The following is a 16018-nucleotide window of genomic DNA, read 5'->3' as shown; positions in this document are numbered from 1 at the left end:
TAGCACGTAAGGTGTTACTCCGAGATCCATCCCTTAATAAATGTGTATGCGACGATGTCATGTACATTGACGGATGATAGTTCTTATGTAATGGCCCACAAGAGACCGGTGAGCATGAGAAGATTAGGGTGTGTCACCCATGTGACAAGTACATTTAATTCATATGATTAATTTTATCTTATTTATTCTCTAACATGTAGATCATTTCTCGATGTGTAACCAACTAGCTATATAGTTTCGACGTGTTCTCAACCCTACTTTTAATCATTATTGCCATCCTTAATAATTTTAGCATCATTTATTTCTCCCATTTAACAGTAGAATTAATAGTTAGGATCTTATATTTACAATTATTTAATATCCCTACATTAGAGCCAAAGAATTCAGTGATTGTAGAGTTAGATTATAGTGTAAACTTGGTAGATCAACTGCATCCCTAAGTGATAGATATTAAACCTAGGGTCACTCTAAGGATTTTATGTTGCATGTTCTCTGCAGTGACATTGGGAGAACAACTGCGTATTACAAGGACACATTACAAAGTAGCAGATTTAAAAACAAAATCCATAAAACCATGATACACATTTTGGACTCATCAACCTCCCCAAGCTTAGTTTCTTACTCGTCCTCATGTAAAAGCAATGAGAAATTATGAAGTAAAAAAGAAAAGAAAAATACCGGGTCCAAAATATCTGCATGATGGAACTTCTTTTCATTGAAAGAGTTAAAAACATACTCATAATGGAATCAACATACTCATATATAAGAGATTGCATACAGATACACATAACTATGCTACTAGGCCTTTTTAGGTCCGAAACATAGCGGTTATGCTCACAGTTAGTAATTTAACTAACCATCGAAGCATTGCTAGGGTTTATTTCTGAAATTTGAAACAAATGTTTGGGATTGACTTATTATCTTGTTGACACCAGGATAGTGTCATCACTACTACTCACCTTCATCCATAGTCGGTTACTGGTTGCTCCTCTTCTTTGGAGAGTTCACTTGCATTTCATTCAACCTTAGCGATTAGAGGAGTGTTGCATTTCCCATTAACATAAATGAAAGATATTTATTATTGATTGACAATTTTTTTTGCCAATTTGCTTATTTACTGATAACTTTATTTATTTTTATTATGCAGCACAACAGAGAATCAAGATAATAATTAAACATGCTCATAAGATAGATAAACACCGTTAGGAACCATTGTTAAACCCTATGTCACACTCCAAATTTGTGCATATTTATATTAACATGTATTTCATAAGCATTCATGATCATCTGAATGAATTTTGTACATATTTGAATTGGTTTAAATTCAAATTGAATTAAAAAAGAAAAATCACATGAAATGACACAAATACAATTAAATGGAGCATTACAAAGGAAATCACTTTTTAACCATATAACCTAGGGTTGAGAATAATTTTAGAAATTAATATAACACATAAGAAGAATATTCGTGAATATTTCTAGATTTTTGAGAATTTGTTTGACGCCTTAAAAATTGCTAGAATTTATAAAAGTAGCCCACTTTGAAGAATTTTAGTTTGAAATTGACCCAGGCTTTGAGAGTGAATCTAACTCAAATGTATTCATTATCAATTATTGTCGCTCCACAAAAAATTGCAGAATGTTTGGAGCGTTGCATCACCCCTGTTTGAACTGAGAGGTAGGGAGAGATTTTATTGCTCTTCTGTGCACTATGGATGCCAGCCCCACCTGTCATTTGCTTCTTTTCTCTTTCCGTTAGGCGGCAGCAGAACAACCTCGCAGCGTGGCCGGCGGCCGGCGGGCACTGCACTAAAAACAAAATGCAATGCAAAAAATAAACATAATGCAAATGGAATGTGGTGGGGGATCTCTCGTACCCCTTTGGATGGTAAGTCGAAGTCCGTCAGTAATTGAGTACTGATGAATGTTGCAGTTGTGTTTTAGGAAATGCAGGTGAAGGCTATGCGGCTATGGCGGGCCTTCGGTCGGAGGCCGAAGGTAGACCCGCGACTTCACCCGCCCGTGTAGGCGAAGGCTATGGTGCACCTTCGGTCGGAGGCCGAAGGTTGATCCGTGACTTCACCCGTCCGTGTAGGCGAAGGCTTGGGCGGGCCTTCGGTCGGAGGCCGAAGGTTGATCTGCGACTTCACCCGCCCGTGTAGGCGAAGGCTCTGGCGTGCCTTCGGCTGGAGGCCGAAGGTCGACCTGCGGCTCCGGAGGGCAAGAGGGGCGAAGGTCGTGGCGAACCTTCGGTTGGAGGCCGAAGAGCGACCCGCGGCGCAGTCACGATACTGGCCGAAGGCGCCCAGTGGACGTCGAAGCCCACATAGTCGCTCAAGGTACAATTGTAATTATGCAAATGTACTTGATAATACAATAATGCCCCCAAATATGCCGAGAATGTGGCAGTTGAGGGGGTGAAACTGTAAATCCTAGCATGGAGTGGTTGAGTACGGGCTATAAATAAGGTTATACTGTAACTAAGGTGATAGAGGAATTAAGATTATTCACTCTCTAAATACGTGTCACACCTAGGAACCTTCGACTTCCCTTTCAGGCGAAGGCCTTCCTTATTTGGAGACTTAGGTTCCAACAGAATGTAAGTAGGCCAGAAGACCAACACATATATCGACCCCCCTTAACAGTACGATAAAGGAAAAACAAGCTACTTATCTACTCTAATGTCAACTCAACTTATTAGGTTACTTAAAACTAAATAGTCTTTAATGTTTGCACTCAAAAAGAATACTCATATGGAGGTTGAGAATACCAAAAAATCATCACCGTGACCTAACTTACAAGAATCCTACAAGAAATATATTAGTTACGATGATCGTGTTGTCATTAACTACCAAAACTCGAATTAGAGATCTAAATGCTTTCACATAACGCAATATCCGTCCGTCGTACATCGTGAGTAAGAAGACTTAGGAGCGGAGTATTAAGACAGACGAGGACGACGACGATTTCTCTGTCATCCGATGGGAATCCAATTGCACTCATCCCACTGTTCAATTTCCTCATGTCGTAACCCAAAAATTTGGGCATTCTAGATTTTTCTATAAACAGATTTTCTATAAGCAAATTTTATAAAAGCTTTAGCCTAACCAAGCGGACCCTTAGTTCAAACCAAGTCATACCTAGGTTTAAGTTTTAGTTAGTTTAAGGTGTAGATTGGTTTAGGGTGGTTTAAGGTGTTTTCTTTGCCTAATTCTTGGGCTAGGTTTCAACAGAGGACCACTGTGACACATCCTAGAGCATTGCAACACATCTCGACATAGTTCTTTTTACCTGTTTCCTGTCCGACAAAGTGTTTCCTTTTCAACAAGTATATCGCGTGGGTCGAACTCTGAATGGCCTGGTACATGTGGCCTCAGGCGATGCCGGCCGTGCCCCGTTTGTGTGCCCATCAGGGTTGAGTATTTTTGTTGCGACTTGGGTTGAGGACGGAGTATCATGCGCAGGGTGGTTCTTTGGGCGGAATTCGTAGTTGAGGTAGGCCAGAAAAGCTAGTTAAGTTTACTGTATTAGTCCATTTTATTATTTTCAATGATCATCATTCCCTCGCTGGTTGTCTGTTTTCAGTTGTTGGATGAATCAGCCTCTCTATACACGGGTCCTGAATTGCTTCATGTCCTTCTTGCTTTTGTCTCTCTGAAGAAGAAAGAGCAAGCGTTCTAAGATGTTGTGGCGAGCATGACAACTGGGGAACAACATCATCCATGCTAAAGGAATATGCACTATCACAGATTCAGTCCAGTTCCGTAGAAATTACAGAGACATTGTTTAACATCTGACAACACACCTGCAATGATCTTGCTGATGAAAGAGGAAAGAAGAAACCATAGGTGTGACCAAGCGCAATAGCAGTGCATGGGGTTGCACCAGACAGTCCGCAACTGTGGTAAAATAGGAGCTACCACCCGAAGGGTGGTGTAAAATTCATGTTCATGCTGCATTAAAAAAAAATGTCTTGCAAAGCAATTATTGGAATCGACATTTGCGATCACAGGGGACATGTCAATCTTATAGCTTAGAGCAACCTCTGGCACTGTGCGGCCATGGAGGAAGCAGAGGCTTTGGCTTTGCCCAGGACTCAGTTGGCAGCGGAGTGGGTGTAGATGAGAGCTTAAAGCAACCTGCCTCTTCATATACTTCAGCAGTACTACACTCCTTCAGCCACACTAGTACTAGCAAGCCTCCTTCAACAACAACATGGACCATCATGAAGATCAGAGCTCACATCAAATGACCCGAGGTATGTAAAGTTATATTTGTTCCTATAGATTTTCCTTCTACCCTTCATGCTCATCTTCCTCTACCATGATACTCTGGCGAAAGATCTATCATCGTTTGCGTGGGACAGCGATGAAGACTAGAATCGATTTTGTTGATGATTCACTTTATACTGTTTGAATGACGTCTAATGAAACCTTCTCATTTCAGTTTCAACAACTTGGATTTACTCACATATAACACGAGCACATACATTTGCCAGTGTTGTTTGATCCTTAAAAGTAATGTCATGCATGCGGATAAATCTAGTTCAACTCGCTCACGACCGGTTTTCAACCATCTATTAGAAACATCAAACATAATGCCTTGATCAAGATAACTTTTACCTTGTCCAAATACTCTAAATAGATCAAATGTGAACTCTGAATAGTTCAGCAACATCCTTGGTCACATGACGCTTTAGTTTTTCATTAGTACTTCTTGCTAATAAAGCTTGAAATATTTCTTTTCGTATTTCATTTGACAGATCTTTTTTGCTTGAAAAAACAAGATAGTTTTGTTTCGGATGAGGAACTGTGGCTTCCGGCAATGGCAACAGAGTAGCATAGAATAGAAAAACAAGAGAGTTAGGAGTACCATTAGCATCTTCTATGAGTGGTTCCAAGTTCAAATCAATCCCACCTTTGAAAGCACTGTCATTATAATCTAGGGTGCCAAGAACATGTAGGTACATGGCAAAAAAAACATTGTACTAATCCCAAATCAACAAAGAAAACAAGAGAGTCACCACTAGCATCTTCTATCGGTGAATCAAAGTTCAAATCAATCCCACTTTCCAAAGTATTGTCATTATCATCTAGAGTGCCAAGAACATGTAGGTACACGGCCAAAAAAAAAATCCTATTAATCCCAAATCAACAAAGAAAACAAGAAACATAATGTATTTTTCAGCTGGTTCCATCTTCATATATATCCCATCAAAAGAATCATCTTGTGGCTCCATGTTCAAATCCATCTTAGCCTGGCTAGCTTGCTCTGATGTGTGGCGTACTCGGTATACGGTGTGGCGCGAGTGAAAAAAAAACGACTGGCGCGAGTGCAAAAAATCGACCGTCTAGAGTGACGCAAGTTGCATGCTACATGGCAGCAATGTACCGTGTCCTTCCAAATTACTCAAACATGGATCTCTTAGCTTTGGGAGTATGGCTCTAACCACCTGGATTGTAACCATTTATTGACTAGAGGTAGTACTCCGAGCTATCTAATATGGGCACAATAGGAAATAAGCACCCTAATTAACCTCTCCTTGATATGTGAGATCAGTCTAAAACGATAGGAATTAGAAGACCAGGGAGAGTAATAGCAATCACATAAATTGCGAGTAGCAACTTTCTGTCAACTTACTAGCAAGTCCTTCATCAATTTACTAGCAGCTCATAACAACTTCTGGCAAGTTCGTAAATAATAAAAGAAGACATGTTTTTCCTCTTTCTCAGAAAGGTGACATGGATGCTACCACATGCATGGTTTGGCACGAGGATGGGAAAGGAGGCAACGAGATAGGCGGTTTTGCGCAATGAGGTGGTGAGGTGCCACATGGCAATTTGTGGTGGAAAAGGAGGTGAAGGTGTAACGAGCAGCTATGATGTCAGTGGTGGTGACACAACACAACGAGGAAAGCTGTGATGTCAGTGATGATGGCACATCAGAGAACGAGTTATGGTGACGATAGAGGAGTGCATGTGGGAGGAAGAAGACATGACAAAGGAACAATGCATCGGGAACAAAGAGAGGAAGCTGCGGGTGATGGGTCATGGCGTCACACGATATGCTTACATTTGACTCATCGTACCATTTTCCTTTTGTTGCCCCACTTTTGTTGATTCAACTGTTCCATTTGCAATTTGGATCTTTTGTCTTGTTGGCTTTATTGATTTAATTGGTTATTCTATTTGCAGTTTAGATCTTTTATCTTGTTGGTTTTATTGGTTTAACACTATGTAAGAGAAAAATAGCTACTTGATCTACTTTGAACAAGGAGGTAGGTCACATACCTATGATCACATAGCACCTATAAATAACTCTTATCACTATTTCAAGTATTTTTAGCTTCCTAGTCATTACTACGATATCTAAGTTCAATTTGTGAAATGACAGTAGATGTTGCTAAGCTCACTTGTCGCTTAATATTTACGCCCTTATACAAAACCTTAAACAGTGGAGATCTTGAGGTAGAACATGTGAATTATAATTTAAGATGATAGTGATTTACCTCACTAAGGGTGAGAGCTATGAGGCCACAAGGAATGCTAGCTTTTAAAAAAAAATCTTGGAGAGATACTATATCTCTTCAAGACACTTAATACGACAAAAGCTAGGGCTACTAGACTATATCATGAATGTCTTTTCATCGTCGCAATACACACGATATCTCCAAAACAACAAAGCAAACGATATCTTCTCATAAGCCTTAACCAAAAGAGCTTCCAGTTACATCCCGAGAGCCTTTCTAAGACTGGTCTGCTTAACTCTTGCCAGATCTATGCATAACCACTTGGCTTGGCTGCCGGATTCGATTTAATTTTAATCAATCAAAATGATGATAACCGATGCTTAATCCGGGTAAAAATTATGACATTCTAGGAGATATTACAAGTAAACATAGACGAGTAGGGAAAGGGGAAAGAGAACGACAATGCAGACAAAAAGTTATACCCGAAAGCAGCACGCCCCCTTCCCCTTCCCTTCCAAATCTCGTAATCATACCACTGCTGCTACTGTTACTTCCTAATGCGTCTAGGATAGCTTAGTTTAGCTCGTCTAGCGGCAGCAGCAGCAGGTAGGACTGTAGGAGGCAAGCAGAGGCAGCGTCGCAGCTACCCGCGCCTCGATCCCACGAATCCCCCCAGAGGTAAAAAATCATCTTTTACGGGGAAAAAGAAGGGATTTTTGGGTTATTGGTTCGTCTCTTCCTCCGTTCATCGCTTCTGTCGGAGTTGGAAGGGGAGGAAGAGATCGAGGATAACGAATCAGGAGGGTATTTGCAGGTTGGTCACTTGGCTTGCTCATTTAACCTCTTCTTGTCTCGGGCTGTCTTGTTCTCAGTTCCTGAGGTCTGGTGTGATCTGATTGGGGACGAGTTCTTGGGAGGATTTGATCGATCTTGCTTCTTGCCCTTGCGGCAGGCGAGGTTCCTGGGTCCCGGCCATTATTCCCTTTGCGGATTCGGCTGTGGGATTTCTCGCTCGCCAATTTGGGGATTAGCCATTTACCCAATCAGGAACACCTTATTTATTTATTTATTAGATCATTTAATGGGGCTTTTAGTTGATTACGTGCGAATTTGGTTTCTGGGCTTGTCGGTCATATGGTCCGGGCTGTTTCTTTGATTTCTTGAAGCATTGCATTGATTGGTACGGCCAACTGAATCGATGCTTCCTAATCCGTTGTTCTTGCTGTTGTCCTTTGCTGTTTTATTGCCTCTACTGCGCTCAGCACAGAATCTTCGTGCAATGCTGCATTGATCTCGTTCGTATGCATGTTATCGCAAACGCGAAACATTTGATGTATCGCTAAACTTTAATCCGAGGCTTGCTGTTCTGCAGGACAGTGAGTAGAGAAGTAGTTTCCGTTTCCTCTTATCTGCTGCAGCAAGAGGATATTAACGACAAAGGGTTTACAAAGAACTGGGAGAGTATGGGCAGAAGCTGCTCTCATGTCGGAAGCTAGGCTGACACATCAGAACTGGAGGTATTTGTTCCTTTGTGTCATGAGATGTTTTTGTTTATATTATTTATGGAGCAAGATGTGATCTCTTCCCCTTGTGAGCATGTAAGGGTTGTATATGTAGTAACCGGGTGTGTATTTGCTGTTTGATGTGCAGGGATGTATAAGAACCAGCTCCAGGAGCTTGCTCAGAGGAGCTGCTTCAATTTGCCATCCTACGCTTGCATCCGTGAGGGTCCAGATCATGCGCCCCGGTTTAAGGCCACAGTTAATTTCAATGGAGAAACGTTTGAGAGCCCGGCATTTTCTTCTACTTTGCGGCAGGCAGAGCATGCGGCGGCTGAGGTAGCTCTCAATGAGCTGTCGAAGAGGGGACCTTCATCGACACTGGCCGCAAAAGTTCTGGTTAGTTTTTGTTGATGCCTCTGAAAGCATATGCTCATTTGCAGTATAATATGGACATCGTTTTATGTTGCTTGCAAGGAGAATCTCCTTTTGCATGTCCTATCTAGAGGGATCAGTTGACCAACAGCCTGGAAGAGTGAGCACCGCTGATCTCGCTGTGATTTTTATTTGTAGGATATGCTAAATAATTTCCTGCTTGGTTTTCTGCCATAAGTATAGTAGCACACATGTGGTCTCAAATTGTATCATTGCTGGCCATCATTTGAGAATAACCAAAAGATTACATCACAGAAACATGCTAGAGAATCTCTTTCTTTCCCTTGGAGTGCACTGGAAGGTGAAATGACAAACATTACCAGTTCATGATTTTAGGAAGTCATGTTTCTGCACCTTACTTATAATCCAGGTAAAACAACATATTTTGAGAGTTTATAAGGGCTAGGCATGCTCGGTTGGTAGAACCTCCAGTTGAGAGGCTGCACATCCAGGCTCAAACCTGGGTGTGCAAGTACCTCCCTAAAGGGTTTTGTACTCCCCTCTCTTAAGACAAAGCCAGGGGACGTCTTCTCCCCATGGTCGAATTTTTTTATAAGGGCTAGGCACCTAGGCCTTTTCCAGTCTATTCCGGTTTGCTATTTCTTCTTCTTCTTTTGTATATGTTTCTTTCATGTAAAAGAGTTGTCCACAATATAAATCATATCAAAACCGGTAGTATTGTTTGTGTAGGCTAAATGTCTGAATGCGTAAAATGCTAGACTGGCATTGATATATAGCATCCCGTTTCTTCTATTAATTTCTTCTGTTTCCTTTGACAAGTCAAACTTCCTGAATATTGCTATATCAGCTCTTACTCTTTCCATAAAATGGATTGTACAATTTGAAGTATGTGCTCTGCGGATGAAGTGATGGACATTGTGAAATGCCATGGATATCAGCCTTAAGTCAAAGAACAATAGATTTCATCTGTGTTGTGGATCTATGTCAGACACTGCCAAATCCCAATGACAGAGTATATTAAAAGTTTTACTGATTTTTGACAATTCCTACTGCAATAAGTCAAACTGAAGAGGTGTTATTTGTTAGGAATAGCAACTTATATTCAATGGTAGCTCCGGGGGCAATATATAGAGTACACGATGGAAACCCTAGGACTAAGAGATTACCATAATACACCCTTGACTATTATACCCTTAACACCCCCTCCCCTCTCAAATGCAAGACATATGTAATAGCGTTGCATTTGAAAGAGTGAACACTAAGTACTAAACTTAGACAAAATAAAACTAATACATCCAAAAGCTGTCTCTTCGAAGCCGTCGTAGAGTGAAGCCTTGGTAATCCTGTCACAATGAAGCTGAAGAAGTGCAAAATGAAGCACATAAGTAGAGTTGTGATGACAACAACAAAATAATGCCCTTGGCCAAGAATCGCAACAAAGCGATGATGAGTAGCAAGACAACAAACAAAAAAATTGTCACTAAAGCTATAGAAAGACCAATATGACAAAAAATTTAGCTGTAATACCATGTTAGGAATAGTAACTTGTATTCAATGCAATCCCCATGGGGGGAACCCTAGGACTAGGGGATTACCATAATACCCTTGACTATTATACCCTTAACATTATTTATGATGGATTGGTTGGGAAGGTGCAATTCTTTTATGATGTCTGATGTTGATTTGCCAGTTGTTCCATCCTAGTTGCCTGCTTTTGCAGTAAGAACAATTCAAGTGGTTGAAAAGTCAAGGGTGCGAAGTTTGTGATTTTTCTCCCCATGTACATCAATACATATGTGGTTGATGTCATCTAGATTTCAGCGTTTAGATTGCGGATTAGAAAACTTTGTGCTTACTGCTACTTAATATGTTTCCTACTTTACACTGCAAATTTAATGGGCTTGTCCGCACGTGTGTGGCATTGCATCCTCTTGAGGGATGCTGTTGTCTATCTAAGTTGAGATGCTAACGCTATATACTCCACAGGATGAAACTGGGATTTACAAGAATATACTTCAAGAAACTGCTCATCGAGCTGGTTTAAAACTGCCCGTGTACACTACTATTCGATCTGGGCCAGGTCATACACCTGTGTTCACATGCACAGTGGAGTTGGCAGGAATGACATTTACTGGCAATCCTGGCAAGACCAAGAAAAGAGCTCAAAAGAATGCTGCAATGGCTGCCTGGTCTGAACTGAAGCAATGTGAGTACCTTTTCACTTATTATCACCTTCAGTATATTCATGCTTTGAGTCGTTGCATCGATTGTACCTTCCATTTCATTGCATTGTGCCAACAGACTAGTGCTGCAACTTGGTAAGAATAGTTGCCAAGTGTTTCTTGGATAGTGATGAATATACTAAAATATCATCACATTTGTGGAAACTTGATGTATCTATCCCATATTTAGTTCATCCATGGTGCATCGTGACATTTCCTATTGATTGCATTGTATTGTTTCACTAATGTTGTTTATTTACCATTTAAATTACTATTGCTAACAGTGCCCCGAGTAGGTGAGCCATCATCATCATCTCGTCCACCTGATCAGGATGATGAGGAGCAGGAACAGGTCATAGTTACTCGTACTCTTGCAACCTTGAACCAGGCAAATGGTGGCAAGACGCCATATCAAAAGGAGAGACAGCAAAGCAATAACCGTCCATCATCACGGAGATCTTATCCTAAACCAAATACGCCATTCTACCGATCGCATTTACAAAATCAGACTTATCCTAATGTTCCACCGGAGCAAGCAATGTACCATATGTGGCACAGGGTGCAACCAACACAGCCGATGCCTCACTTTTCAGTGGTACCAACTATGGGCAATACAAGATTTCCACTGACAGCAGCTATGCTCTCCATGTACCCTCCACCTCGAGGGCAATTTGCCACTCCGGCTAACCAGGATGCTTTAGGTCTTCTTCCATGCTTTCCTGAAGCTACTACTGCCCTCCCACGGTACTTCTCACCTTACCCTGTCTCGTATGTGCCAAGAAGTCATTTGCCTGCTACTGTGCACAGAAATCATGGGAAAAGGCCAGAGCATACTGATACAGTTGAGCTTCCTGATGCCGTGGTCTTCTCCCAATACTCTTCTCCAGATTCCTCTAGCACATCAGACAATGGTGGTCCATGCAAGGTTCCAGAACCTCCCAAAAATGGAAAAGAGGACTTCACTGAGAGTAATGCTATCTCTGAGGAAGACAATAAAGCTCCACGCACGGCCTCAAGCTCTACCACACATTCATCGTCACAAAAGTTGGAATCGACTCAAGATAAAGAAAGTTCGGGCAGTAAGCAGGCAGGGTCAAATAAGTCCCAAGAACAACAGGCAAAGCCATCGCCATCTTGGGCTAGTCCGTTAGTTCAGCACAGTTCTATCCAGCGAGAGCACTATAGTGGCTCTGTTCAGCATGGAGAGCCTCTACACAACAACAATCCTCCTCAGAATAGTCTGCCTGCATTGCCGGAGTTGTGGTCTTCCCGCTTGCAAGCTGCACTCGGATTTGGAACTGCAGTTTCTGTAAATTCACCAGGTTCGGTATACCAGCAGCGACCTCCTTGGTTGGCTGCCCCTGTTACAGTCAGAACTGCTGTTCCCGTTTGCTCAGCGAGGCCAAATGTTGTGAATTCTACTTCTGGGGCAGCTCGAATCAGACCTGTTGCCCAGAACCGCTCTCCCACAGCTAGAGGTGAGCTCGAACCTCGCAGGGATAACAGAGAAAGAGACCCGAACAGCGCCGCAACAGCGAGTTCTGAACTCAATAAGCTCCATATTTGAGCCACAGTTTTTGGTTCTGCTGAGCTTTAGTTAGGTCTGAGGCTTGGCAGTATCCCAGTTTTGTTTGCTTCTTTTTTCCCTCCCTTATGTTTTTAGTTAGATAGCCTGAACTCTTGAAAGAGTCGTGTGAGAGGAGCCGGGCTCACGGTTTCCGCACATTTAGATTCTACACATATTACTTCTTTATCAATTTAAGTGAATGGGAATTATAATATAGAGAATGCACAATTTTCCTCGTGTGATTACCATTGAGAATTTAATTTATGTGTGTTGGTAGAATGCTGAATTTTTGCTTGGTGGTTCAGTTTGCATCTTTATTCAATCTGTTTCAATTGTTGTTGTTCCTGCATCAAACCTTCTTGTGCATCTCGCGCGTGAAAGCCCCAAGAGAAATTCCCTTCTTGTGAGACGAAGGACTGCATGCGAAGTTGGAAGGATCGGTGATGTTATAAAGGGGTGAATTAGAATTATTTAAAACTAAGGTTTAAATTTAATAAGATAAATCTAATTAATTTTTACTTAAATGTGTTTTAGATTTATCTAATATTTCTATTCTAACATAACAAACTTTTTTTTTCACCTTAGGAACAAATCCTACTAATCACACATGACAATTTTAGGAAAGATAAATATAGAATAGCAAGTGTAATAATTAAGTGTGGAATGTAAATGATAGAGAGAGTGTAAACTCGATATGATGATTTTTCTTGTGGTATCGGTGAGTTGTCGTTCACACCTAGTCTATGTTAGATTCCCTCATAAGGGTTAAGCTTCTTGGTTGACTAACTCCACGGATAGCCATTAGAGTTCTCCACACGTCGGTGGGTCTCCTATTAAGCTTCTCTTGGACGCTCACCATTATCTCTCCACTATGGTAGTGCTTTGGCACTCTGGCACGGTGCACTCCAACTGCTCACAAGTTTGCGACTGCTCCACAACCTCCTCGGAGGGTCTCGCAAGACAAGAGCTCTGCTAAGGTGTTTAGGTGCTGGCAAACATTAAGAATAACAAATATGGATTACTCATTTGATCTAACTCTAAACTAATTACCTAGCTAGATGGACACTAGGCCTAGACTAGTACTAATCAAGCTCTTAATATTGTGGTAACTGTCTTGATCTTTAATGTGCTCAACTTTGATGGCAAGAACTCATCTCAAATGTATGTATCTGCTCCTAAGTTCTAGCACATTCAAATAACCGAGTAGGGGTTTATTTATAGCCCTAATACCCAAACCTAGCGGTAGCTTATCGAGCCTAGAAAACTATGAACAACAAATGTTCTGATAAGCATATTTTTTTAGTATCAAAACATCCAGTGAGTACACCACAAACTAGCTATTATAACCTACTACCATATTACCAGATGATTTCTCAATCTTTCGGTGCATAGACCATAACATACTATAAGTGTATCTCATAAACTCCAAGCCGAACAAACCTTTTTTTTAAACATCTTCTGGTGAACCTTTCGGTGATCATCGGATATCTGGTGAAGGTTCCAGTGAGTTTTGTGTCTGGACTCAGGGAAAAGATTGATCGAGTAATATTTCAAGGGGATAAACTATCAGAATAGGAACTACTGCTTATCTGTGTGTATGCTTATCGAGCCAAATGTATAGTCAGGCATGCACAGCTTGCAGTAAGAAAAACAAGTCGTAAATATAATAATCCACAATTTGAGGCTTGAACTCGTCTGATCAAGAAGTAGTTAGCCAGAGCGTGTTGTTGCGCCCACGTGACACACGTTCAAGCCTCGTTTGACGCCAATTCTCATCAATTTTACAGTTGGGATCTCTCTTACTGTATTTCCTAAAAAAACTCGTCTGATCAAAGATCTCAAAAGAGCTTCAGCCAACGAAATTATAGACAGAGAAAGTGCCTTGCTGGAACTACGTACAAAGATGAAGTATCATCCTTGCGAGCTAGCCAATCTATGAATGTAGTATATAGAGGTAACGAAGTACGTACAGATGAAATATGCAGCTCCGTTACGTGTCACTATTGTATGGAATTTCCAAAGCACTCTATTACAAATTAAGAAACTACTTGTGCTCAAACCAAATGGCAAAAACCTGGCGAACTTCTGATCAATGAACCTTGCATAGGGTAGGTGTGTTTTGGTGAGTAATATCAACATAGTCAATAGGATAACTTAGTTTCTAAGTATGTAAGGTTTAATCTCATAGATACTATGTGATATGCTTGGGGGTATCAAACACCTCAAAGGAGTTACAATTTAAGGTCAAAGAAGAGCTACATGAAGATATAAAGATATATTATTTAGATAAATGATCATTTTGTTGAGAGTATCATTTATATAGATATGTTTGTTTTCTTTGATTGTTTTACAAAGAGGGGTTTAGGTTTAGTATCTTGATATAGTGTCTTTAGGTTAGTTACCTAATAATGATGCACATTAGGCTTGGTTAGTCCTAATAGATAAGTTGAAGACCTAAGACATCGAGAAAGAAGAAGCCATAAAAACCGGCACAAAATTTGGGCTGAAATAAACAAATCTATGTCAAAATGTACTCACCAGAAACATCACTAGAAGCCTCACCGGATAAACCGATAATCACTAAAAGGTTACACCAAAACAAGTTTTCAGAAAGAAACACCCTTCATCGGGTAATATAAACAAGTTTAACCATGTCATCAGAATCTAGAATATGTTGGGAAATAGCCCTTTTAGATTTAATTAAATTCAATTTCTAAATATAACATAAACATGAACAGATGTAAACAACAAATTCCGATTAGCTCAGACAAGGCCTAACTAGATCCAACTAGCTTTCCGAGAAGAATTCTGACAAGCTCTGACGAGCCCTGATAAGGTTTCCGATGAACCCCGACAAGCTTTCCGAATATGTAATGGATTATAATGAACGTACCCGACGACAGTGTGTGACGCAGAAGCCCCCGTGATGACGGTGCAGTAGACGATAATGAAGATGAAGTCGACGAATCAGATCGTGATGATGTAGAGGAAGCAGATCGTTAGCAATCGCGATGTGCTCTCCTGTTCGTCGATGCATGTCGATGCAGCGGGATGGAGTAGACTATGTGCAACGTCACAGCAAAGAGAAAGTAGGTAAAACCCTAATTGTGTATATGCTTTGTGGTAGCGGCTGGCAGATATATATATTGTATATCTATTATGTGCTTAGGTGCAATGTAATTAACCTATGCGCACATCCCCAGTGACAATCCTAAAAGCAGTATAGTTGTGATTCACAAGATATACCAGTTACTATAAATATATAGTTGTAACTCGGATATCTTCTTTAGTCGTAATTATGTATTTTTTGTCATGTGATCATAACTTGTTAAAAAAATAAAAATGTGTCATTGGCACAATTCATTTCTGATAATTCTCCAGAAACGTACTTTTACATACCTCTAACTCACCAAGCTTACACAGAACTGCGCATTCTGCAAAACAAACTTCAAGAAATTCAACAAACAAACAGATAGACAGACACATGGCAGTATTGTTGGGGAACTATGTATTCTTCAAACAAATTCTATGCTATCCCCTACAAATCAATCACGCCACCGATACCATTCCTATGGATATGGAAATCTAAGTGTTGCAAGAAACTCAAGGTTCACATATGGCTCCTCTTCATGGATAAACTCAACACTAGAAATCTGCTCAAAAGGAAGAACTACAAAATAGAGGGAGACAATTACAACTATGCCATGTGCAACCACAATGTCAAAGAAACCACTTATCACCCATTTTTTAATACCCATTCAGTGTGAGATGTTGGAATTCACTTGGTATAGTGTGGGATCACTCTATTAGCTTCTTCCCAATATTATAGAAGGCAAAATATGACTTCCAAAATTAGTGCTTCATG

At 40.6% G+C, this 16018-nt stretch overlaps 1 protein-coding gene across 5 annotated transcripts; it reads left to right on the top strand.

Moving 5' to 3' along the window:
• Positions 1–6918: 6918 nt before the first annotated feature.
• LOC133885156 (double-stranded RNA-binding protein 2-like) lies at positions 6919–12419 on the top strand. Of its 5 annotated transcripts, none has more exons than XM_062324814.1 (5): positions 6919–7147; positions 7842–7986; positions 8120–8367; positions 10351–10570; positions 10871–12417. In XM_062324814.1, the coding sequence occupies exons 3-5, from the start codon at positions 8122–8124 to the stop codon at positions 12151–12153; spliced, it is 1749 nt and encodes a 582-aa protein (XP_062180798.1). In that variant the 5' UTR covers positions 6919–7147; positions 7842–7986; positions 8120–8121; the 3' UTR covers positions 12154–12417. The 5 variants fall into 5 exon arrangements, with proteins under 5 accessions (XP_062180798.1, XP_062180797.1, XP_062180796.1 ...); XM_062324813.1 differs by having other exon boundaries at positions 6919–7283; positions 7847–7986; XM_062324812.1 differs by having other exon boundaries at positions 6919–7283.
• Positions 12420–16018: the final 3599 nt, after the last annotated feature.

The sequence above is a fragment of the Phragmites australis genome, chromosome 11 (assembly GCF_958298935.1).
Source record: "Phragmites australis chromosome 11, lpPhrAust1.1, whole genome shotgun sequence".
NCBI classification, from domain to species: domain Eukaryota; kingdom Viridiplantae; phylum Streptophyta; class Magnoliopsida; order Poales; family Poaceae; genus Phragmites; species Phragmites australis.
This window is presented reverse-complemented; position numbering and strand designations above follow the sequence as displayed.

Bases quoted from the DNA above. Each gene is read 5' to 3' on its own strand.
- LOC133885156 (XM_062324816.1), top strand. From the start codon at position 8,122: ATGTATAAGAACCAGCTCCAGGAGCTTGCTCAGAGGAGCTGCTTCAAT. The intron at 8,368-10,350 runs GTTAGTTTTTGT...TATACTCCACAG, and splicing joins CACTGGCCGCAAAAGTTCTG to GATGAAACTGGGATTTACAA. The intron at 10,571-10,870 runs GTGAGTACCTTT...TATTGCTAACAG, and splicing joins CTGGTCTGAACTGAAGCAAT to TGCCCCGAGTAGGTGAGCCA.